The sequence below is a fragment of the Salvia miltiorrhiza genome, chromosome 3, assembly GCF_028751815.1.
Source record: "Salvia miltiorrhiza cultivar Shanhuang (shh) chromosome 3, IMPLAD_Smil_shh, whole genome shotgun sequence".
Classification (NCBI taxonomy): domain Eukaryota; kingdom Viridiplantae; phylum Streptophyta; class Magnoliopsida; order Lamiales; family Lamiaceae; genus Salvia; species Salvia miltiorrhiza.
In genome coordinates this window covers 56192777-56215532 of record NC_080389.1, presented here as the reverse complement: position 1 = coordinate 56215532, position 22756 = coordinate 56192777, and the positions used below count along the sequence as shown (strand labels likewise).

Below are 22756 nucleotides of genomic sequence, written 5' to 3'. Positions count from 1 at the left end.
AGTATTGAATTAATTAAAAAAAAAGGGAAATAATCTATTAATAGTTAAACGCAGTTACATCTCCAAACAAAATAAAAAATACAGTTAATTGAGTCATATTATCTTCCATTGTTAGAAGACATTGTACCAAAAAATTGTGCACTTCATTTCAATTACTACTACTCCACTATTTTATTAATGTGCTAAATCAAGCATATGTGAGATGGTTGATTTGTCGATTCCTCAGCAAACGGCGGTGAATTAGTTCTTCTAAATTTCTTCCGATCTGGAAATCTGCAGTTTTTGAGATGGTTACCCAGAATCGCAAAACCAATACTTCTGCAGTTGAGAGATTCAATAATCCAATTGAACGATACCAATCTTTATCAATCAAAGAATGCCTCTCCAAACGCTCCCAATATTCCTTCGCATGTAAACAATTGAGCTTTCTTCTTAAAAATGCCTACTCCAAGTTCCCCAAAAATCTTCAATCGCTTATTTTTCAGGATACCATTTTCGCTTTCCGCCTTCTCCCCGAGTAAGCCAAAAAAAAAAATTACTGTACTTTTTTTGGGGGGATTGATTTTGTGATAATTAGGTTTACTGAATTGAGCACTTTTTAAATTTATTTGGATTATTTGTTGATTGAAAATTCCAGGATGCAGACGCAGTCAGCAATTTCAGCTGCTAATTCTCTTCTGCAAAGTGCGGAATTTGCTTTGCCGAAGCAAAAGAGAGCACTGGCTGTCACGGAACACAAACACGCAGTCGTTGCCAGTAAGAGAAAATCCAAGACAAATAATGAAGAAGGTGCTTTTTCCTTTTCTTTTCCCCTTTACTTCAGTTGATAAATATCATTACGATTGCGAAAATATGATCAACCTAGCGGACCCGACATCATGGAATAAATGCTTTGTTGATGTTTGTTCTGCGTAAATTGTTATCTTGTGATCGGTGTGGAAATTAATTCGTTCAGGTTGATATGATGAAGGGGTTGTGAAGTTGTGATATATGAAGGAGAATGGATATGCTGAATTTCATATTTATTACTTCAATCTTTAGGTTGAGCTGATCCCTTTTATGTGTAGATACACTGTTGAGTTTGATCCATTGATCCTTGTCTAAGTTTTTCAGAATGCAGTAATCATGTTCACTTCCAAGTAGAAAGGCATAAATTCACTTAATTTTTCATCCAATTTGATCCCAAGGGCTCGTCATTTGATGCACTAGCTTAGTTTAGGGCTTCCCTTAGAATGTTAATCAGTGATTTGTTTCACGTATTGGGTCCTAGAGAAGAGCTAATCTTTAATGTAGCTACTGTGCCAAATTCTTGATGATCAATCATCAGTCTTTTGCACGTATGGTTTTCCGTTTTCCAGATTGAATTTGAGTTATTTTCCTTGTGTTCCAGGTATAGACCAGCTTCCTCAAGATGTTCTTGTACACGTATTTGGCTTCTTGGATGTGCAGTCTCTGCTTTCTGCTTCTGCAGTCTGCCGGTACTTCCTTTACTAATCACCAAAAGATGCTTTTGTATGTTCTTTCCCTGCATGACATTGGTATACATGTTGGAAGTGTCTTCTGATCTGAGGTCGATTTACAGGTCATGGAATGGTGTTGCTGGTGACAACTGTCTATGGAAATTGTTGTATGACACTTACTTTAGCAATTGTGAAAGTTTTGTGAAGAACGAGGGACTTGGAACAATTGGAGCGAGTAAAAATGAGATGCATCAGATTGACGACATTACAACATTTGGTGTTAACTATAGATTTGCATTTGAAGCAGCCTATAAAGGTATGTGATTTCTATGGTTTGTTTTGGTCTTTTTGAGAAGAGTTGCATGGGAAGGCAAGTTTATAATTTTAATTACAAAGTGTGGCAACCAAGGATAAGAGAATTTACTGATAAAAGTATCCAATTAGATGAAGATTTAAAATTATGCGGAGGTCTTTAAGAAGATTAATCTGACAAAAAAATGACGAATAAGGATGTAATAAGTACCTCAAAAGTTTTAATTATGTGAACATCCTTGTAAATGCTTTTACTACTACATATTGGATTCCATGTACTATAAGAATGGGTTATGTTTCTTTGAGATTCAGTCGGGAATGCGTCCGGTATCTATCAATAAGACTAGCTTAATTGCCAGTGTTTTAAAATGAAGAGTCACCAATATATGTGGCGTCGTAAATAGGAAGTTTTATTATCCTTCTATGCATATGGAGCATCACTCAGCTGTGAAATTTTCCTACGTTGGAACTTAAGTCTTTCTGTTCTGACATGTGCACCAACCTACTTCAATGTAATGAAATATTATCCATTTATATCACATTTTAATCCTATTTTTATTTTTACTTCAGATGAAAAAATGGGATGTTGTACAGGATACTGTTCAAGTTGCCGTTCAATTGTTTGGCTAGATCGCAACAGATGTTCCAATGAAACCAATAGAAGAGATGAAGTGAAGCACCAAATCAAGCCTATATCAATAGAAAAGGTATTTTGTTTCTTCACATGCTATTTTGAGTTGAGCTATTTTGTTTCTTCACATGCTTCCACTCTTTCATCTATTAACTTGAAAGGATGTGACAGAACCAATTATATGTATAACTAATTGTTTCTATGGGATTCTTAGGTTGGTGACTTCATTTTAGATGGCTTTGTGTCATCTGAATCTTCCTCAGATAGTGACAGTGATACTGAAGATGTGTTTGCCTTGAGGCTATGGGCCTATCCTAGGCAATATTAGCTGATGTTCTGAAATCATTGTTTTAAGTTTTTGGAGAGCCCGACCTCTCGTTCAATTGTATTTTCTCTTGTAAAAGAGTTGGCTTCCGCCATTACATAGAAGACAAATAATTAGGTGCAAAATGTCTATGTATATAATGACTGAGGTGTTCCAAGAACAAGATCCATATATCACCACAATGTTTTAGATCTTACAAAATCAATGCTATTCAATTTCTTGAAGAATGCTAATTAGCCATATCCTCAACACAACAGCCCAGCTATGGATAATTATACTATAATTATGGAGAATTTGAGTAAAGATAGTTCGGTTATTCACCATGCCAATTAATATTCGGCTATCTATAATTATAAAGCAATATAATTCCAAACAAACTCAAAACCGCCTAAATCAATATCAGTAAGCATTTTTAAACTATGAACCCATATGCAAGAAGAAGAAAAAAAACAACAAACCACCAAACACGGGTTCCATCAGGCATCAGACAACTTAGCCACAACAACAAGAAGCGAAATGGAAATACAAGGCCATTCCAAACCTAGTAGCACCATCTCACACGAAAGAGTCTTCTAAGCAAACTTCTTATCTTTAAGAGGACCTTTTGGAATTTTACTCAAAACCTTGGCATCAAACACAGCATATTGTTTTTTGAACTCGGCCTCAGCTTTCTCAGCAAAAGCATCAACCTGATCTTCATACTTTTCATAAAGAACAGGAACCGTGTGCAACAAAACAAAACCTGTATAGTAAAACGAGAAGAGAACAAAATGAGGCAATGCAGATGATGGTTGTTCACTACCCTGGGCAAGTATCAGTAACTGAGATAAAAGCAAAGAACTTACATATGTAAAACAGGGTAAGGGAGTTGAAGCAGGATCCCAGCATTGACACAATCCAAAGGCCAGCAATCACCTATTATGACAGAATGCAATACGCAAATCAGCAAGAGATTGATGGTAGAAATATTAAACATTAGAAGAACAGAAAAGCCTTCAGGAATAGCTATTCAGTAGCATCATCATCACAAAACTAAGAAGCCATAAGGTATTTTCAGGTCACAAATGGCCAGTAAACGAGATTAATCAGATGAGCTCATGCCCTACAGGAATGAGTGTTCAGATACATACAGCAAGGAATTTCTTCAAATCTCGCCCAGATGCTACAACTCGAAGCAAGGCAAAAAGTGAGTTGATTTCTGTCCTAAGGGCTGATGCTACACCCAGGACAACATCCTGGGGAAGAGAGACTTCAGGGATCTTTGGCGGGGACCTGAGAAGTTATATAGGAAGTAGACACATAAAACGAGTAAGACATGTGGAACTTTTAATCGGCGTCTCTAGATTATAAGGAACCATACTTGTTGATAAAGTTTGAAGCGTTGGACCACAAGAAAATGACTGCCAAGCCAAGAATCAGGATATGGCAAACTAGCGTGAGCAGGTGATACTCAAGCAACTCAAAAAGCACCCAAATTGCAGTAGCAAGACCTAGCACACCGCCCGTAACTTTCTTGTCCCTCCATAGGAAAATGTCAGCAGCTGCCAAAAAATAGATGCATCAATGATAGATCAAGAATTGAAGTATGCAGAAATGATTTATATCTATCTCACATTGTTGGCAAAGGGTTTCATGTATCCTGTAATGTCAGATAAATGACAAGTAACATCTCATTATGAAACTCTACATACTACATTTAGAGACAGGTGTCTCTGTCGCTATATATTTGAGCCAAATAGGAACACAGGCACCTCAAGCAAATAGTCTGAAAATGCATGCCATGAATTATTATATAATGAGACAAGCTTGTATCTAAATAAACGCCAATAAAATATACTCCCTCCGTCCCATGAAGCAAGACCAAGTTTCCTTTTTGGTCTGTCCCACGAAGCAAGATCAGTTTATAAAAATGGCAAAAAAATTACTCTTTATTCACCTTTTCATTTTTTCACCTACCACACTTAACACACAAAATACCAATTTCTTAATTCTCGTGCCGAAAAGAACTAGATCTTGGTTCATGGGATGGAGGGAGTATATGATTTCATCCGCCATGGAAATCAAAACCAAAATTCCAAGGTTGACATTCTCAAACGCCTGAATTTCTAAACAAATGGTCTTAAAGACACCCATGATCATTTTCTGAAGACCACAACACGATAACCAGATGCGAAAGCGGAAACAATGAAGAAAAAGATTGACCAACAATACAATCCAAATCGTTAAACAGATTAAGCGCTCACGATCTGGACAAACCAATGTAAGCTAAATCCCGCTCTGAAGAAGCGGCGAATCAACTTCCAGGATTCGTGTTAAGCAAACACATCATCAGTTTCCAATCATCACTGCTTACATTTCAAGTGTGTATAAGCACCTCGTCACAGTATACAGCCTATATTTATATTCACAAATCTCATTCTTAACGCCATTAGCAGAACCACCAAATCTAAACGCATCGAGAATGCACATACATCAACAAGCATTTAAAGTTAATCAAAAGAGTCGACAATGGAAAATGAAAAAGCAATAACCATACGTTTTCCGCCGCCCAAAATCTTGTGCACTGGCTTCTCGCGGCCAAACAGACGGTAGATCTTGGCCTTTATGGCGGATGCCGCTGATTTGAGGTCCCCATCATTGTCGGAGTCGGATGAAGACGAACCGCTGCCGTGGAATTTGTCCGTGATCTTATCCATGAGAGATTCAGCTGCGGATTCGTGCTTCTCGTGCTCACCGGCGTGATCGGCCATTGATTACAAGCTTCGATCTCAATCGCCGCCGCCGGAAAAGTAGTTCTCTGCTTCACTCGCTGGACACACTGTGCGCTCCCACTTTTTTCGCTTAAATGTGAGAGAACGAGAATGAAAAATCCAAGGGTTTTAAGAAAGTCGTTGGGTTTGGGATTGACGAGCCTGAGGTTCGAGGAATCCGGGCCGCTTGGTTCGGAGTAACAAAAACCGATAAAAGAAATTCCCAATCTGCGTTGATGGGATCGAGGTTTAACGGACGTTACATTCTGACTTCTGAGGCTCTTTCTTTCTTTCTTTTTCTTCTTTTTTTCTTCTTTTTTTTCAAATTTCAAATTTGTTAGCGCCTCTTATATATCTATATAACTAAATATACTGGTCATATGTACAAAAATAAATTAAAAAATAAATAAATACTGGTCATATAATTGATAATTGAAATTATCTTACCAGCTAGGGCTGGGAATCAGGTCGGGTTCGGGTACCCTACCCGAAAAAATCGGATACCCGAACCCGAAAAGCACTACCCGATCCCGACCCCGAAAAAAAATCGGGTACCCTAATACCCGACTCGGGTATCCGAATCGGGTATCCGGGTACCCTAAATTACCCGGTCAAATTTTCAGTTTTCAAGTCAACTCTCAACACAATTCCAAAATCGAATCGAAAGGAACAAAATCAGAATCGAAAGGTGGGAGCTCGGAACCAAAAAAAAAAAGGAAGAAGAAGAACGGCTGCCGGCGTCTGCTGGGAGCTCGGAGGCGCGCGGCTGCTGGGACGACGGAGGCGCGCGGCTGCTGGGACGACGGGACTCGGACCTGGTTGGGGACGACTGGGGTCTGGGCGAGGGTCGCGACTCGCGAGAGGCCGGCGCCGCTGGGTCGTGGCCGGTGGCGGATGGGACGACGGCGAGAGGCCGACGCCACTGGGTGATTGGGTAGTGGCCGGTGGCGGGTGGGTTAGTAGAGTTTGGGAAGGGTTAGGGATTAGGGAACATAGTGAGAGTGAGTTTGGGACTTGGGAGGCGCGGCGGAAGTCAGTAGGGCTGCTGGGCTGGGAAGATTATAATTTAATATATACTTAATAAATAAATCGGGTATTTCGGGTATACCCGATACCCGATCGGGTATACCTGATACCCGAGTTTTTCACACCCTAAATACCCGACCCCGACCCCGATCCCGATTTTTTCGGGTATAGGGTACCCGATACCCGATTTTTTCGGGTCGGGTAATCGGGTACCCTATACCCGATCCCGAACTTCCCAGCCCTATTACCAGCAACTTCTCCAATTGCAACAAAGATCCCTTAAATTTTCTTATACTCCCTCCGTCCCGGCCAAGACGCTACATTTGTTTTTTGACACGGAATTTAAGGAGTTGAAGATAAATGTTTTAAGTGTGTAATAATAACGTCATAAAATATGAGAGATAAAGTAATAAAATGATAAAGTAAGGAAGAAAAAGTAATAAAGTGATAAAGTAGGAGAGAGAAGGTAATAAGGAGATACTTAATCAATGTTAATTAAGTGTTTAAAATTTCTTATTTTTGCCAAATAAAGAAATGTATTATCTTCGTTGGGACGACCCGAAAAGGAATATGTAGCATCTTGGGCGGGACAGAGGGAATATGTTCGAACATTATGTTTCACATAGTAAATTATTATTTGTGTGTTAATAGAAATAGAAGTTTATCTCATGCTCACAAAAAATAGCGATTGTGACTTCATGAATATTAAAAAAATAAACGAAATCTTATTAATATACTTTAAAATTAACAGACCTTATTTTTTGAAAGAGTGAAAAAGGATATAATTAAGAAATCATGCAAAAAAAATCCTTTTCCAATGCTATTAAATACAATTTCTCAATATGTGTAAAAAGGAAATAATCAATCTATAAGCGTAGAATGTATGAAATAGTTATTAAATAAACAAGTGCAAATATATTAAATTAACATGCATGAATTTAAGCTAAATTGACCAAATATGTTAACTTCTTGTGATTTTATACTGTAAACAATTTTTCACTATTTTAGTAAGCAACTTGCTTTATAAACCATTTATATTTATTTATTTTATAATACCAACGACTGTCTGATAAATCATAATTATTAATATAAATTTATTTAATTCTTATACTATTGCGATAATGCGTAAAACCGATGAGTATAATCTATTGAATACAATTTGATAAATATACTGTGTAATCAATTACTCACCATCGTTGTAATTGCCACAATGGTTGTATCACCAAGTTAATCTAATCCCATCTTGTGCTAATTTTATTACCTGAATTTATTTCTATAAAAAATGAACTTTATTAAAAATATAGCTGGAGGAAAGTATTAGTTTTGTAATATTAAGAAAGGCCCGGTAGCATTTTTTAAATATTGAAATTCTTGAAGATTGTATCTACACTATTTAAACAAATACTATATATAAGTCTACCTATAAAACTAAAATATATAGAGTTTTTACATCTTACAAGTTACACCCTAAAAAATAAATAAATAAAATCGTACTATAAGAATATAAACCTATGTCCAATGTAGAACGAGTACGAAATGCAAAAATTTACATGTAACCTTTTTTTACTCTAAAAATAAAATCGTACTATAAGAATATATAAACCTATTTACTTCCATTGTCTTACGGGGTCTTTGTATAGCTAGTTGCATTAGCATTTTCACATTATTAGAAATGCACACGCATTGAGATATATCTATTCTTATTTGCACAAATAAATTACTCTACAAAAATGCACATAAAAAACAAACCAACCAAGCAGACTTTATTTTGAAAATTTGAAATATGCTGAAAAATCCAAATTACAGAATCTCAAGAAAATAAATAAAAAAATGGCGGAATAAGATTTGGGCGGCCAGTACGTGGGAATCTTGTGGTTAGAGTGAGATGAGACGGCGTCACGTCGCCGTTGAACTCAACGTGCGTACAAATCGTAAAGCAGGGGACACACAGCGGCTGTTTCCTGTGTCGTGACGTGGCAGCAGGTGAGTGGTGGTGGCCACATGCCTATTATAGGACACTGGTGGGCCCATGCTCACACCCCTATTGGGCCTGCTCCATGTGGCCGCTATTCGGGCCGTTATGGTTTGGCACCCGACATACGTGAGTTCGGGGAATTTTATTCGCACTTCTCATTTTATAACCTCTAATTTAAATAATACTAATATCAATAAATAGATCATATCGCCCTTAAATTTAAATTAATAAATTATGAATATAGAAAAATAACCACATTTGTATACTTTCCAATTTAAATATCTGAGAAAATGGAAGAACAAAATAAATACTAACACAACAAAAAATTCTAATTCAGATTAGATAGCGACCAAATTACAATTCCATTTATGAACTCCTCATTAGCATTAACTCTCGCAAAATATCTTCTATTTGGCGGCGCCAAACCTTGTCAGCATCAATACTTTTTGTTTCTCCTCTCTTCACTTCCTTATTATATTTTCTTTCAAAATCTAGGTTTATGTTTGTGGATCAACAATTGCAAATAGAGAGTGCAAACATATCCGATGAATTTCTGTTTCTTAATTTGTTTTTTGTTTTTTTACATGAAAATTAACCTATTGACATCAAGACAAATGATTGGAATTGGAGAGCAAACCTTAGCTACTGTCTGGTCTCCGATCACAACTAACTACATTTGTAATTCGAATTTTTAATTTGCAAAAGAATATTGATTGAGATAGAATTCCAAGGTTATTGGGGCGTGATGTTCTTCCTTATGTTGGCGTTGGTTTCATTTTTCCATGTGGATCTAAGATTTCTGAGTTGGGAGCTAATAAGATTTGGATATTATTCTTTGTGGGTTTTATTAATTTGTATAATATGTTAGGATTTATGATTCATATTGTATTTAAAGAATATGATGGGGGCTATACATATTTTATCTTCATATTGCAATGAAAAGTTTTACGTCTTTATGCTTTTAGATTTGTTTAAAAAATTAATTGGGGCTAAGATTAGGGGCTACAGTAAATAAGGAATGTGAATAACTTTGAGTTTAATTTGCCTAGTTATTTAATTATCCATTACTTCAATTCACTTATATATAGAGAATTGAGCCGCCAACCCTTCTTAGAAGAGAATTCTCGTTTGTGGTTTCTTTCATTTTTGGCTTTCTAGAATAATGATATCCGTTACGATTAACCTCCTGCTCTCGTATATATATTTCGGTATTTGGATGATTACGATGTTTTACTTGGAATTGAGCTTCATGAGCTTATTGCTATCACTTAATTCATGAGAGTCATGTATTGTAATACAAACTTTAGCACTTCATTCTTTTGCAAAACTTGCTGTGAGTATTACGATTGACGTGTAATGGATCTCTAATTTTCCTGCAAGATTCACTAATTTGGCCATTCATGGCATTGAGGTTTAATAAATAAAAAAACATTTTAATTTCCACTAAAAGAAATAAATGATCTCAATTTTTAGGTTTAATTAACTTGTATCATATTATATGTACTTTGGGTATGAATTGACTTCATACTTAAGTTTTAGTACAAAAGTTAATATGTACAAAACCCATTTCCTTGTTCAGATTATTCTTGTGATAGTGGAATTGGATTCTTAACCTTCACGTCTATTATCTCAAAAAAAAAAAAAAACAAACCTCCACGACTATTTTTCATAGAAGGACCCTTAATTGGTGATATCTTTCTTCTCAATTTTATAAATTGAGAGTTTGAGTCACCTACTCTACGTCTATGTGAGTATTATAAGTAAAAAAGATATAACCCAAAAAAAAAGTTCTTAAATATAAGTGAAAAATAAGTCCATTTAAAATATACAGATCTTCTTATGAGATGATTCTAAATCCATCAAAAACGCTTAAAAAATATCTGGACAAAAAGTTACTATTTGATAGATACATCATTAACACAATACAAACAAATTTGAAGTTTTATTTTCATAACTATGATGTATTGTTTTTTTTTTTTTTTTTTCTTGGAAACAACATTGAGAAAATGTATTTGTCAACATTAATTAAACATTGTAGTTTGTCCGGGTCAAAATAAATGAGAGCGTTAGTAAAGAGTGATCGTTGATTCTATTCATAGTCCTCATTTTACTTTTTATAGTCACTATTTAAAATAATAACTAGAAATTTATCTTATATTTTACTCTATATTTAAATTGGGGCCATGAATAGAATCACCCTCACTGAAATATGTGACAGAATATTTGTCCTACATATTGGGCCTAATTAAGTAAAAGAAAGCCTAAAACTAAATAGGCTCCGTTGTTGAGAAGCCCATAGGGCTTGAGATTTCAAATCATTGACCAGCAAAACATGATTTGTTTGAATACATGTTACATATAGAAGATCGATTGATGATATCACACCAAACAACTAGCAAAAATAATACCTGGACAACTACATTAGATTTGAAGGAAAAAAAAAAGGTGAAGATTTTATTCAACTAATGTGAAAGCAAAGTGATGTGGAGACGCAAATAAACATATTGAGATAGATTCTCATATTTGATTCGATGGATTAGATAGATAAGATTGATAGAATTGAATAGGAGCGTTTACTTTGAAGGATTAGTCTTGATTGATAAAAATAGTAATGTTAATCCCTTGTTTACTTTGTTGAATTGAAACTTTGGGATATTTCAAGGCCCTTAATTGTTTTTATTATTTAAGCTAGTTTTACTTGATTCTATTCATCAAAAGGGTGGGATCGAAGTGATCCTACTATTGAGGATAAAAAATATTCAATCATCCATTTTATTAATCATGCAAAATAAACGATTCCAAATAATTCATACAATTTTGGGGTGATAAATTATCAGTTAATTGGATGATTAGATGCGGGCCGAATTATCAATTACGGTCCTAATCATGCAAATCAAACACTTAATTAAGGTGGATTATTTTATCAATCATGTCTTATCACTCAAACCAAACGCCTTCTTAGAGTTTAGTGTATGCAAAAAAAAAAAAAATGGATTTGATCAGTAATATATTGTACATTTTTAAAACTATTGAGTTATTATCCTAATATTGATATATATAGGAGAAGGTTCAATGAAGAAGTAAATGTTTGCAAAGAAAGGAGAAGCAATCTCAGTCGTTGATATTGTCTAATCTAATTGTCAGCGTTCGTTCGTTTAACGTTCAACGGGAATTGTGTTGAACTTATACAGGATTCGAACCCTCAAACCTCCAAACGTTCAACAAAATTATTGGTATGTTCAACTGCTTCTACTGACATGTTCATGACATGTTCAATATTTCCCATTCTCTACTTATAAATCATTCTCCATGAAACTTAACCATAGACAGGTCACTGGAGTACATATATTATATATATTAATTATAGTTGAGGATGTATCAAATGAGCTTGTATCAAAGAGTAATTGGTAGGTGTAGGTAGAACAAATTTGATGAGCCAGCGAGTGAGCTCAGCAAGAATTGTGCGAAAAGGAGGCGAAGGGTCTTTGAAGGAGGAACTTGGATGCTCAAGTCAGTTCTACTTTGGGCGTATAAAAGTTATTTGTGGATACTTAGTTGAGGGGTATCATGGTAAGTTATGATTAAAATTAGTCATTCTGGGAGTGTCACACGACTTAGTTAGGCTTACATACATCAGCTGCAGCTGCAACAAGTGACAGAGCCAGAAATTTAGTTAGGGTGGATGATAGCTCCTAATTTTTTTTTGGCATTTCATGCATTATAAACATTTTTTATTAAAAGACAAGCTAAGAGTAATAATATAAAACAACATTTTCATAGATTATATAATTTTAATACGTTACAATTTTTTGGGGACATTCCGTATATTTTAAGTATTTTTAGTATTTTTTTTATTAATAGACAATTATAATAGTAATAATAAAGAACAACATTTTCATAGATTCTATAATTTCAATACATTGGAAACTAGTTTCAATACATTACCAAAAAAATTTGGGACATTCCGTAAATTTTAGACATTTTTTAATTAAAAGACAAGCACAAGAGTAATAATAACATACAATATTTTCATAGATAATAATTTTAAATAATACATTTAATCTTAAATTAAATATATATGAGGCAATATAAAGCAAATCATTTCTTGTAAAAAAAGATTCTTTTATAATTAGGAACACACACACACACATACATATACATATATATATATATATATATTAAAATTATTAAAAAAAGAAAAAAAATCAAAAATTGGGAAGGAGCTAGAGCCCCTCCGGCTCCGCCCCTGGCTGCAACTGCAAGTTAGTTAGAATATTTTTGTGGCGATTGTATTATGAGAAAATAGTGTATTCGTTCCTTAGAGAGTGTTTGGCTGAGCTTATAAGTTCTTTAAAATAGCTTAGTTTAGGAGCTTATAAGCTATTTCAAAGTGTTTGATAAAATAAGCTCCCCAAAAAATAAGTTCATCCATTTCAACTTATTTTCTCATTTTCTTATAAACAACACACATTTTATAAAAATAACTCAATTATGATTTTTATTTTCATTATATATCATTCTAATTTTATTTCTTTTCCATTTTCTCTTTCAAGTAAAATTTTTCTCTCTGTAACTAAAAATTCTCTTTCTAGCTTATAAGCTCAATTATTCAAGTATTTTGATAATTTATAAGATCTTAAGAAATTAGATCTTATAAATTTTTGAAACATCTTATAAGTTTCAAAAGCTTATAAACTCTTTAAAATACGTTTAGTCAGACACTCTCTTTATCTGGTGAGCATCATGCCATGCTGTCTTGGAGTTTCACCTGTGGGTTATAAATTTATGATTCTCAGATATATGCTTACTCAGTTTTGCTGATAGTCTCTTATGAGACTTTAGATTTATCAACCTATTATTAGCTAATAAAAGTGAAATTAAATAATAAAAAATATTCTAAATTGATGGAATAAACCCTAGTTAATAATCACAAATTAAATTAAACTAAAACATATAAAGTTAAAATTAAAGAAAATATATATAAGAAATTAAACAAAATTGAAATTAGGACATATAGTGAGACATAAAGTGTGGTATACTGAATCTCATTCCTGAGTCGAGCTTCCTTTTTTCAAAGAGGAATAATAATTTTCAATCGGACCTTGCCTTTATTTCAGACCACCCTCTTTAATTATATAAGGTACTAAACACATAATTAAAATCATAGTATTATTTTACTATCGAAATCTTATAAGGCCTACCAAACATATTAAATAATCTCACACGATTTCCGTGAAACACATTGATACATAAATTGATCCATTTGAAGAGAGTGTGAAACCTCAACCCTAACACGCTTTCAGTAGTTGGCATCTAGCTGATTCAAAAATTAAATAAATAAAAAATAGTAACAAAGAAAGAGTCGAGAAGAAGCGTATTGAGAGGAGCATTTATTCTAGTTGTTTGACTGGAAAGTGTCACTTAGTTATCCATTGACCCTCAGTCCACGCTCTAAGTCGAAGCTCCATTTTGTAATGGTTTGCGTTAGGTAAATTGGAGCCACTTAGATTGCGTGTTTTCTAATTGCTCCTTTTAAGACCTTTCAAATATTCTAAGTCCACCTTTGATCATTCTTTATTTTAGCACTAAACTGTAAATGTAACCACAAACGAAATTTCTACTTTTTTTAATTAGATAAATTAATAAATTTAAATCGAGTCAGCTCTCTTTGTAAGTGTGTATACATATCTCGATCGATCCATTAAATAAGAAGAGTGAGGGAATTAGTGCATGTGAAATATCAAAATCAGTAGCATGTGCAAAATTCGTAGGAGGTGTATATCAATTGACATTAGTCTCCCTAAAAAAATTTGACATTAGTTATAAATTTAAGTGATATATGCATTAACATTATAACATCATAAATGAGTATTATTTTTGTCAACGTCAACTAAATGCATTAGAGATTTTTACGACGGCTACCAATTGTGTGCATAAGATATCCTAAATTCATTCATAAAAAAAAAAAAGATATCCTAAATGCAAAAGTTTTAGTATAATGCAAACTGATAACTGAATATTAATTGCAATTACGGGATCACTAGTACATATACCAATTAGACCACTCCATCAATACTATGTACGAATTTAAGCTCAATGTGCGTGTGTTGACCAAACGGTAAGGGATTAATGTCTAAAGCCAAAGGTCTTATGTTCGAGTCTTCTGTGGCGTAACCTTTAAATTTCTTTATTTAATAGTATTAATTTATCAAAAAAAAAAGTCTATTCTTAAAAATTGTTTGTATAGAGAAGAAAAAGACTGACCATTTGCAATTCGATTCCTTGCGTTTCTGTATTCTTTCAGAATGTTGTTTATTTTGATACATAACTAGTTCAGTAATGAAAATGTGGGCTAGCGCCCCCTTGGACTTAAGTAAAAAATAAAAGGTTTGCCTTGCTTAAAAAGTAGTGTGGCATGCAAAATTATCAAAATACAATATGAGATGAAACTATCAACATAAATTAGGCCAAGATCAATTATGGAAGGTTTGTGAATTCCATAGTTACAAAACGTGAAAGCCGACATCCAAAACAAAAAAAGATTTTGGTTTGTGAATTCCATTAGTTTGTTATGAATTACTACTATATAATTTTCTTTGAACTGTCTTGTTAGATTTTGCAATGGAGCTAATCTTGTAGAATAATGAAATAGGAGTACACAAAAGACCTATCTATTTGTGAACAACTTTCATCGCCTTTGAGCATTGTTATAAGTCATGAGATTTATCCACATATATGGGTGCATTTGTCTTTCTGTTCGTCCAATTTGTTCTTATAGGACCGTAAAAACAAAATACTTCGAAGTTTATTTGAAAAACTCTCTGGAATCCACCCAATCCGCATACTTTGTCAGCTTTAAATTAAGTTGCCATAATTAAATATTTGATTTATTTCACGAACAACACATACAGATAAAAAGTGGATTTTTTGAGATAGTGAAAATGAAAATATTTACTTATATAAAAAACACAAAAAATAATATAATCACGCATAATATTTTATCGTCATAATTAATTTTCTACAACATTCAACAATCTCATTATTGTACACGCACTTCATTCGCAGACGAAACGAAACAAGCACCAAACAATTGGAACTTTATGCTCAAAAGAGGGGTGAAATTTATCATGGGAATCCACAAACGCAAATGATCGTGACTTTGGTTTTAAGTAGAATAAACCATAACCAATCCATACATACACAAACATCTCAAAAGATTACATTCCAATACACAACAGAACTCATCTAAAAATTCAGCCACACGATACATCTTTAATCATTTCCCTCATTTTTTTTCTTTTTTGTATATTTCGTCGTTTGAATTTTGGCAGACAGCGCTACGCTACTTTCAAAACCCCATCAGTTACTTTTTACAGAACAAAAACTACGTCTCTACTCATTGGGCATTCAGACTACCCACCCGCCTATTTTCTGAGTTTTTTTTTTTTTTAATTACTGCGCCCTAAATTTACAGGAAGAAGATCCTAATAAAATCCTATCTTCATCATGGCTCTGGAAATATGACGTCATGCTGACTTGAGCAATTTGGACGTTCCCGCTGCTTTTGTTTCCCCTGCTGCAATTCAAATGCTGCACCGTTTTTGCTCCTCGAATGAATTTCTCAACGGCGCTCTCAGTTTCTCGTGTGATGGATCGCTCGCAGCTCGAAATAATCGCGAATAATCTGAAGTTTAATAGAACCAGTGAATGATTAGCAATATGAATTCGTACCAGTTTAATCTAATTTTATGTGTATATTTTAAAATAGGAAAGTTTGAGGTGATATGAAAAATGAAGGTACCTTGGGATGATGAATTGAAGGATTTTTTGCAATGGAGAATGGCGCCTTGGATTCCGTCATTCTGTTCCAGCAAGGAATCGTCTCTCCGGCGGATCGACGGCGGCGCAACCCCCACCGTCGCCGCCGACGATGCCGAACGACTCTTTACCAAATTCCGTGTTACAATCTTAAAGCTTCCGACCCTGCTCCCCTCGGAAAACTTCCTCGGAGACAAGTTCACTGGGGCGGTCACCGGAGAGGACGACGGAGTTACGGAATCGGTCGATTTCACCTTATTCGAGACCTTCACGTAGAACGGCTTAATCAATTTCAGATACTTGGGTACGGATTTCTCCGTCGACCCGACGTCGGAAGTGGTCTCGTAATCGAAGTTTTCTTTCATCATTTTGCTTCTCAAACTGTTATCTCTGGTGAAAACCGGCACCGGCGGCGCGTCCGCCACTCTGCAATTGACGGAGAAACGGTTGCTCCGATCGAGTTTCGACGATTTGGAGAGCTGATTCAACGGACTCGCCTTCGTCTCGCCGTTAGGCTCAGGCTTGTCGCATTTCGACGATTTCCTGAAACCTAACATGAAGACCTTAAACTTGGGAGCTGATCGGAGGATAGTCACCGGCGACAGTGGCTTCGAATTGGAGAAATGGTCGTTTCTGGTGAGCAGAACATCTCTGGGAGATTCAATGAACTGACAGTCCTTCTTTGAATCTGCATCCCGTTCCTCCACCGCAGCGCGCTCCGGCGACTTGAAATCCAAGTCGAAGAACGAGTCATCGTCTTCGGTGTCCTCGTCGTCCGTGGCATTGTGCAGGTCATCGGCCTCGGAGCTCGCCTCAGCTCGGGCGGCAGCACTTCTCCAGAACTTGAGAAGACCAAGCGCTTCCATGTAATTGGGGGGGAGAGAGAATCAGAAAATTTGAGAGAGGGGAGCTACGGACTGGTGGTTGAATGTAAGAGATGGGAGCTAATATAGAGGTGGAATAGGTAACGTCATGTATGGAGAGAGAGAAAAAGAGGTGGCTAGTAAGACAGGAGAAAGGTGAAAAAGCGAGAGGAAAAAGGATGATGCCAAACAGAGAGCAGAGCTGTAGAACTATTTATACAGAAGTAGGACTGAGATGACTGGTGCACCCGTCAGACCGTGCGTAGGGCTCAGGCTTTTAGGTAATTTGGACTCTTTGGTGTGGTGAGCACCCTCCAACGCAACCAAACCAAACTAAACCAAAAATATTCTCTCTTGCTCTATTAATCATAATTATCAATCTAATTTTATGGCTACATTTTAGTTTCACTGATTAACGGTAGAAAACAAATAGTACATGAGATATGCTCTTTTTTTTTTTTTTTTTTTGTAAGTATTGTATTTGAATGGATAACATGATATTTCCATTTATTCCATTTACCTTGGCACGGTTTTTTTTAAGTTTATCTTATTTGTAATAGCACTTTTTAGAAATAGTATGCAATCTCTAATTTCTCTATACACATTAAATAAATACTCCATCCGTCCCATGAAGTATGACACACTTCTTTTTTACACGAGAATTAAGAAATTGGTATTTTGTGTGTTAAGTGTGATAGGTGAAAAAGTAAAAATGTGAATAAAGGGTAAATTTTTTGTCATTTTAAGAAACGTGTCATGCTTCGTGGGACAGACCAAAAAGGAAACTGTGTCATGCTTCGTGGGACGGAGAGAGTAATTTCTATTCACTTTATATTTTTAATACTTTATCTTTAATATTTATACTTAAAGATAAATGAAATAGAGGAAGTACTCCCTCCGTCCCAATATTCAAGTCCCGTATTCCTTTTTGGGGCGTCCCATGTAACAAGTCCCCTTTCCTTTTTTGGCATGAATTAGGGGATGATTAGTTGAGTTAATTAAGTGTTAATAATTTCCCTTTAAACTTAAATGAAAACCCTAAAAACCAACCCATCCCAATTCTCGCCTAAATCTGCCACTCTCTCTTTCCTCTCGTCTCTCTGACTGCGCCGCCCTCCTACAAGGGGAAAACCCTAGATTTTGGCCTTCGTCTTCCTCTGTGCCTCTCCGTTCTTACAGCCGCCGTGCCTTCCGTTCTGAAATCCGCCGTGATGAAGCCTCCCTTCGGTTGGAAGGAATATCTGAGCGGAGAGGTGGTTCCGGACTCCGAAGATTCTTGCTCTTCCTGGGGTGATCCGCCGCCGGTGTACTTCCCTTTCTCCATGTCGGAGACGTCGCCGCCGTCACCCGAGGAGAATGGTCTCGGCGAGTCAGATTGCGAAGAGATTAGAGACGACGCGGCAGATCGGCGCTCGCCCCCTCCTTTCCGACCTCCGATCTTTCGACGCCCTTGCCCCGCAAGGATGAAATCGTACGTTTCTCACTCAATACCTTTGTGTGGTACTACATCGTCTGAAATTGAGGGAGATCTTGACCTCTTTTGTTATGAATCTTGGGGAAATGATTTTCTGAGCGAGGCAAACCCTAGCTTCGAGGAATTGGAGGAATTGGAGGCGAGTTCGGATGAATTGGCGATGAAATCAGTTGAACCAATTCAGTCTTGGCACACTGCATCCAACGCCCACCTTAAACTGCTCGCCATTTTTTACCCAATGATGTTTCGGGTGAGATCTTCCATTTTGCCTTTGTTATGTGACTGTTGTCTCTGGGTTAATTGATTGCATGCAAGAGTACTAGGGCTGTGTTGGTGTTGTCAATGCTGAAATGATGAAATAATGCACATACAAATTTAATTAAGGCCATCTATGATTTCTTTATTGCTATGAGATGTTGGGTATGGCTGTTGTAGCTTTGTATTGGTGTTGATGGCTATTGTGTGATCTGTATTTGGTGGCTTCGGCTGTTGTTTCTATGTATGTGGGCTGATTGCCACTTGATGTTCTGTTTTTGGGTGGTGGTGGATGTTGTTGCTCTGTATGTGGGCTGATTGCCACTTCTTGCTCTGTATGTGGGCTGATTGCCACTTGCTGTTCTGTTCTTGGGTGGTGGTTTCTGTTGTTGCTCTGTGGTTGATGGTTCAAACTGTTCTTGGTTGGTGGTTGCTGTTGTTGCTCACTAAATCATGCTTTCAATGGTTCTGCAACTTGTTTTGTTGCCCACTACTTCATATGTAGTGATGGTAGCTAGGCAAGAGGGCGAACTAAAGCATTCACCATTACTAAATCATTTACCATGTGTGTGTACATATTTCCAAAAACAAAAAAACACACTACCAGCCCTACTATAGGTTGCTGTTCACATTTACAAAACCACAAAAAAAGAGACTTGAGTACCTTGTCATTAGTCAAGTAACATTAGGGCATTGAACTGTGATTCAATGCCATCTAATGTTGCTTCATGAATTCCCAATCTCTGTTTAAGTTCTTCAATGCCTTCAACTTCACCTTTTTCTTCCAAATGTGCTATGCTTTCACTCACAAGTTGTTGTGGAACATCCAAACATAGTGGCAGCCTATCTTGTCTAATCAACGAGCCTTTCTTCATATGGGGTAATTTGTAGCAATTCTGCCCCTTCACCTTCAAAGTCTCTAGCATACAACCTTGTAAGCTTAAAAAAACACAATTCAAAGTCATAGGGTCTAGTTCTTCAAAAGAAGATACCACTGCTTTTACTAAATCATCCACATTGAAGCATGCAGTCTCCTGTTGTAGGCTTTGAATTGCCCTAAACCAACCAAGGTCATTGATATTGGTGTCGGGTGAGTTTGGAGGTTGATGAATTATGTTGATATTGAAACCATCACTTGATGCAACCTCTCTAAACTCTAAGTCATCATTTCTAATGTGTGGTCTTGCATTATCTTGTTGTATAAAGATATCCTTGCTGTAAAAGGAGGGCCACTTGGCCTTGATGGCAGGTACAAGCTGCCACAATTTATCATTCATACATCAGTACATATTTCAAGTAAATAAACTGAACTGGATTGCATACTAAGAGTATTACCTGCTTGATGAACCCCTCTCTAACAACATCCTTTGTGATGCTCTCTATTGACTTTTGCTCTAGAGTTCCTGCCACTCTGTTTTTACTTGATCTCTTGGCTGCCACCATCTCTGTATATGGGAAGATGCCTATCTTCCCATCAAACAACACACTACCATCTTGAGCAAACAATGGCCTGCACACTGCGCACGAAAACATCACCTTTTGGATGAACTTTTTGTTTTTGCAAGCTCTATGTGGCTCAGCCTCTGCTGGAGTTAAGTACCACCTTTGAGAACTTTTGGTTATGTAAAACCATTTCTCATCAATATGTATAGTGTTATGCATGGTCTTGAACCTCAATACATCTTGCTGCCGGTCATACTCCATTGCCTCGAGGCAAAACCTCATCCTTAACAGCTTATTTGCTGCTGTAAGGTCAGGTTTTATTGCATTAGTGTGTGCTTTGATCAGCCCTTGATCTACCCAACGCCCAACAGTACTCTTGCTGCAGTTTATGCCTTTTGCTAGCCTTCTAATTGTTGATCGCTTTGTTAACTCTATACTTGCAATTAGTTCTAGGTCTATGTGCACCCTTCTTCTCCTTGGCCTACATATCTTCTTACTCTGTGAACTTATGCACTGACCTTGCTGTTGTTGATGTTTTGCTTCAGCCCAAATGCGAGAAATGGTCTTCCGGCAGACATGGAACTTCTCCTCCATAGCTTTCATCTTGCCTCTTGGTGGCTTCCCATTCTTGCACTCTAAAAGCAAGGTTTGAAGAATTGAAGTTCTTTCTTGTGTTGTCAAATCCTTCCTCCTCATTCTCTTTTTTTTTTGGCTCATTTATTGCAAGGAAGAATGTAATGCAATAAATGAAGCAGCAATTGTATTTGTACAGCCTCTGCCGCCTTTTTTTTTGGTGATGAACAGTAATCTATGAAATTGGTTTTGGTTAAATTTGTGTACTGCAAGTTCTAGTTGTTGGCGCCTCTTTTAAACTCATTTAATTAATCAAGTTAAATTGGTGTAAAAGGTGCCTTTTTGGTTAAATTGGTCTACTGCCACAATTTCTCATTTTCGGCAGATTAAAGTCAAATAATTAATCAACTTAATTAATTAATGAATAAATAAGTTTTAAAATTATTCCAGATTTTAATTTATTTTTTAAAGGCAATTAGTTAAAGAAATTAGTTAGTGTATAAATAACATTAAATATTACACTAAACATGTGGGGTCATTTACTTTTACATCCACTTTAACTCTCCTAAATACCCGTGCCCAAAAGAAAGGGGACTTGATTAGCGGGACGGAGGGAGTACTTGTTATAAATGGACGAAAATGATAAAAATCACATTTATCGTAAACCGAGTTTGTAACATATTTAATTAAGCAGAATGCTTTGTTAGGCGTCATGACTCATGACTGCACTTGGATTTGTCAAATTTCAGAAAACCCTCTATCTCCAAGCCCCTTGTATGGTTAAAATTCATAGTGCCCCGTGCCAGCGAATTACGTGCTATGTGTATTTCTTTTTCATCTCTTTACTAGTATGTTAAAATTCATAGTGCTTGAATGGTTGAAAACTTGAAAGAGATACAATGGATTTGCTGATCGAAAAGGGTGCTTGAAATGAAAATTTCTATTTTAACCGCTTCATATTTTACCCTTATGCCGTGAATTAGTGTGACGCTTTATTTATGATGGTCGAGTATGTCAAGTATTAATGCATTTTTTATAAATATTTGATCATTATTGCTTGACGCGCAGAGGTCGAGCATCAAGTGCATTTATTACACATGCTTGCAGTGGCATTAGCATAGCCACAATTTTGTTCCAAGGGGCTTAATTTGTAATAATTTTAAAATAATATATATATATATATATATATAAATTAAAAATAAAAGTATTATTTTTTTATCAATTTATTTTATGTATAATGCATTGTTTAAAATTAATAGCTAGACATTGCTATATCATAATATATATTTTTTTCACATTTAGTATTCTAAAATTATAGTATAAAAACTTCATTGTAATATTTAAAATAAATCTCTTTTGATTTGGAATCAAAAAAATCTCTTTCAATGTGAGGTACTAAGATTAATCAAAACATGTCCTAATAACTTACATAACAAAATTTAGGATTATTAATAATAATTAATAACTTGATATCTAAAAATAAAAGTAATAATTGGATTCATTAACTAAGGCACTACTTCACATAACTAAAGAAATATTAAATCCTCATTAATAATGTAAATACAAATAACATATATACAAAAAAGAAATGAAAACTAATTCACCAGAGTATGATGGTTTGAGCTAATAACTGATATGAACTAGGATTAATTACTTAAATATATTAACTATAATATCTAATAATTCACATAATAAAGTCAAGTTATAACTAAAAAATATTATTAATAAAGAAACTAAAACAAACAATCCATAACATAATTTAAAAAGTAAAATAAACATGGTAAGTAAATTGCAAGGTGATTATAAAATAATTTACATTTAAAATTCAAATTGTACTCTTTTCTTTATGAT

At 35.5% G+C, this 22756-nt stretch overlaps 4 protein-coding genes across 6 annotated transcripts; 1 reads left to right on the top strand and 3 right to left on the bottom strand.

The window, feature by feature from the left end:
* The first annotated feature begins 73 nt into the window (after nucleotides 1–73).
* Nucleotides 74–2929, top strand: LOC131014583 (F-box protein At5g52880). Of its 3 annotated transcripts, none has more exons than XM_057942593.1 (6): nucleotides 74–517; nucleotides 638–789; nucleotides 1391–1478; nucleotides 1583–1776; nucleotides 2367–2479; nucleotides 2618–2929. In XM_057942593.1, the coding sequence occupies exons 1-6, from the start codon at nucleotides 288–290 to the stop codon at nucleotides 2729–2731; spliced, it is 891 nt and encodes a 296-aa protein (XP_057798576.1). In that variant the 5' UTR covers nucleotides 74–287; the 3' UTR covers nucleotides 2732–2929. The 3 variants fall into 3 exon arrangements, with proteins under 3 accessions (XP_057798576.1, XP_057798574.1, XP_057798575.1); XM_057942592.1 differs by having other exon boundaries at nucleotides 92–517; nucleotides 2343–2479; XM_057942591.1 differs by having other exon boundaries at nucleotides 88–517; nucleotides 2343–2929.
* Nucleotides 2930–3094: 165 nt separating this feature from the next.
* On the bottom strand, nucleotides 3095–5698 carry LOC131014584 (reticulon-like protein B2). The gene is made up of 5 exons (XM_057942594.1): nucleotides 5265–5698; nucleotides 4089–4269; nucleotides 3859–4000; nucleotides 3574–3643; nucleotides 3095–3470 (listed from the first exon to the last, which is right to left on the bottom strand). The coding sequence occupies exons 1-5, from the start codon at nucleotides 5476–5478 to the stop codon at nucleotides 3301–3303; spliced, it is 777 nt and encodes a 258-aa protein (XP_057798577.1). The 5' UTR covers nucleotides 5479–5698; the 3' UTR covers nucleotides 3095–3300.
* Nucleotides 5699–15627: 9929 nt separating this feature from the next.
* LOC131014582 (probable membrane-associated kinase regulator 2) lies at nucleotides 15628–17464 on the bottom strand. The gene is made up of 2 exons (XM_057942590.1): nucleotides 16281–17464; nucleotides 15628–16163 (listed from the first exon to the last, which is right to left on the bottom strand). Exons 1-2 carry the CDS (start codon nucleotides 17161–17163, stop codon nucleotides 16063–16065), a joined length of 984 nt encoding a protein of 327 aa, XP_057798573.1. The 5' UTR covers nucleotides 17164–17464; the 3' UTR covers nucleotides 15628–16062.
* A 2096-nt stretch (nucleotides 17465–19560) lies between these two features.
* On the bottom strand, nucleotides 19561–21049 carry LOC131014581 (uncharacterized). Its single transcript, XM_057942589.1, has 2 exons — nucleotides 20225–21049; nucleotides 19561–20145 (listed from the first exon to the last, which is right to left on the bottom strand). The coding sequence occupies exons 1-2, from the start codon at nucleotides 21047–21049 to the stop codon at nucleotides 19561–19563; spliced, it is 1410 nt and encodes a 469-aa protein (XP_057798572.1).
* Between the last annotated feature and the right edge of the window lie 1707 nt (nucleotides 21050–22756).

What these genes read in the sequence shown, in the direction of transcription:
- LOC131014584 (XM_057942594.1), bottom strand. Translation starts at nt 5,478, where the DNA reads ATGGCCGATCACGCCGGTGAGCACGAGAAGCACGAATCCGCAGCTGAA. An exon ending in GCTTCAAACTTTATCAACAA is followed by an intron (nt 4,001 to 4,088) that starts GTATGGTTCCTT and finishes ATAACTTCTCAG; the next exon opens with GTCCCCGCCAAAGATCCCTG. An exon ending in CCTTACCCTGTTTTACATAT is followed by an intron (nt 3,471 to 3,573) that starts GTAAGTTCTTTG and finishes TTTACTATACAG; the next exon opens with GTTTTGTTTTGTTGCACACG.
- LOC131014583 (XM_057942591.1), top strand. Translation starts at nt 288, where the DNA reads ATGGTTACCCAGAATCGCAAAACCAATACTTCTGCAGTTGAGAGATTC. An exon ending in GCTTTCCGCCTTCTCCCCGA is followed by an intron (nt 518 to 637) that starts GTAAGCCAAAAA and finishes TGAAAATTCCAG; the next exon opens with GATGCAGACGCAGTCAGCAA. An exon ending in CAAGACAAATAATGAAGAAG is followed by an intron (nt 790 to 1,390) that starts GTGCTTTTTCCT and finishes CTTGTGTTCCAG; the next exon opens with GTATAGACCAGCTTCCTCAA.
- LOC131014581 (XM_057942589.1), bottom strand. Translation starts at nt 21,049, where the DNA reads ATGAGCCAAAAAAAAAAGAGAATGAGGAGGAAGGATTTGACAACACAA. An exon ending in GAGAGGGGTTCATCAAGCAG is followed by an intron (nt 20,146 to 20,224) that starts GTAATACTCTTA and finishes AAATTGTGGCAG; the next exon opens with CTTGTACCTGCCATCAAGGC.
- LOC131014582 (XM_057942590.1), bottom strand. Translation starts at nt 17,163, where the DNA reads ATGGAAGCGCTTGGTCTTCTCAAGTTCTGGAGAAGTGCTGCCGCCCGA. An exon ending in CTTCAATTCATCATCCCAAG is followed by an intron (nt 16,164 to 16,280) that starts GTACCTTCATTT and finishes ATTAAACTTCAG; the next exon opens with ATTATTCGCGATTATTTCGA.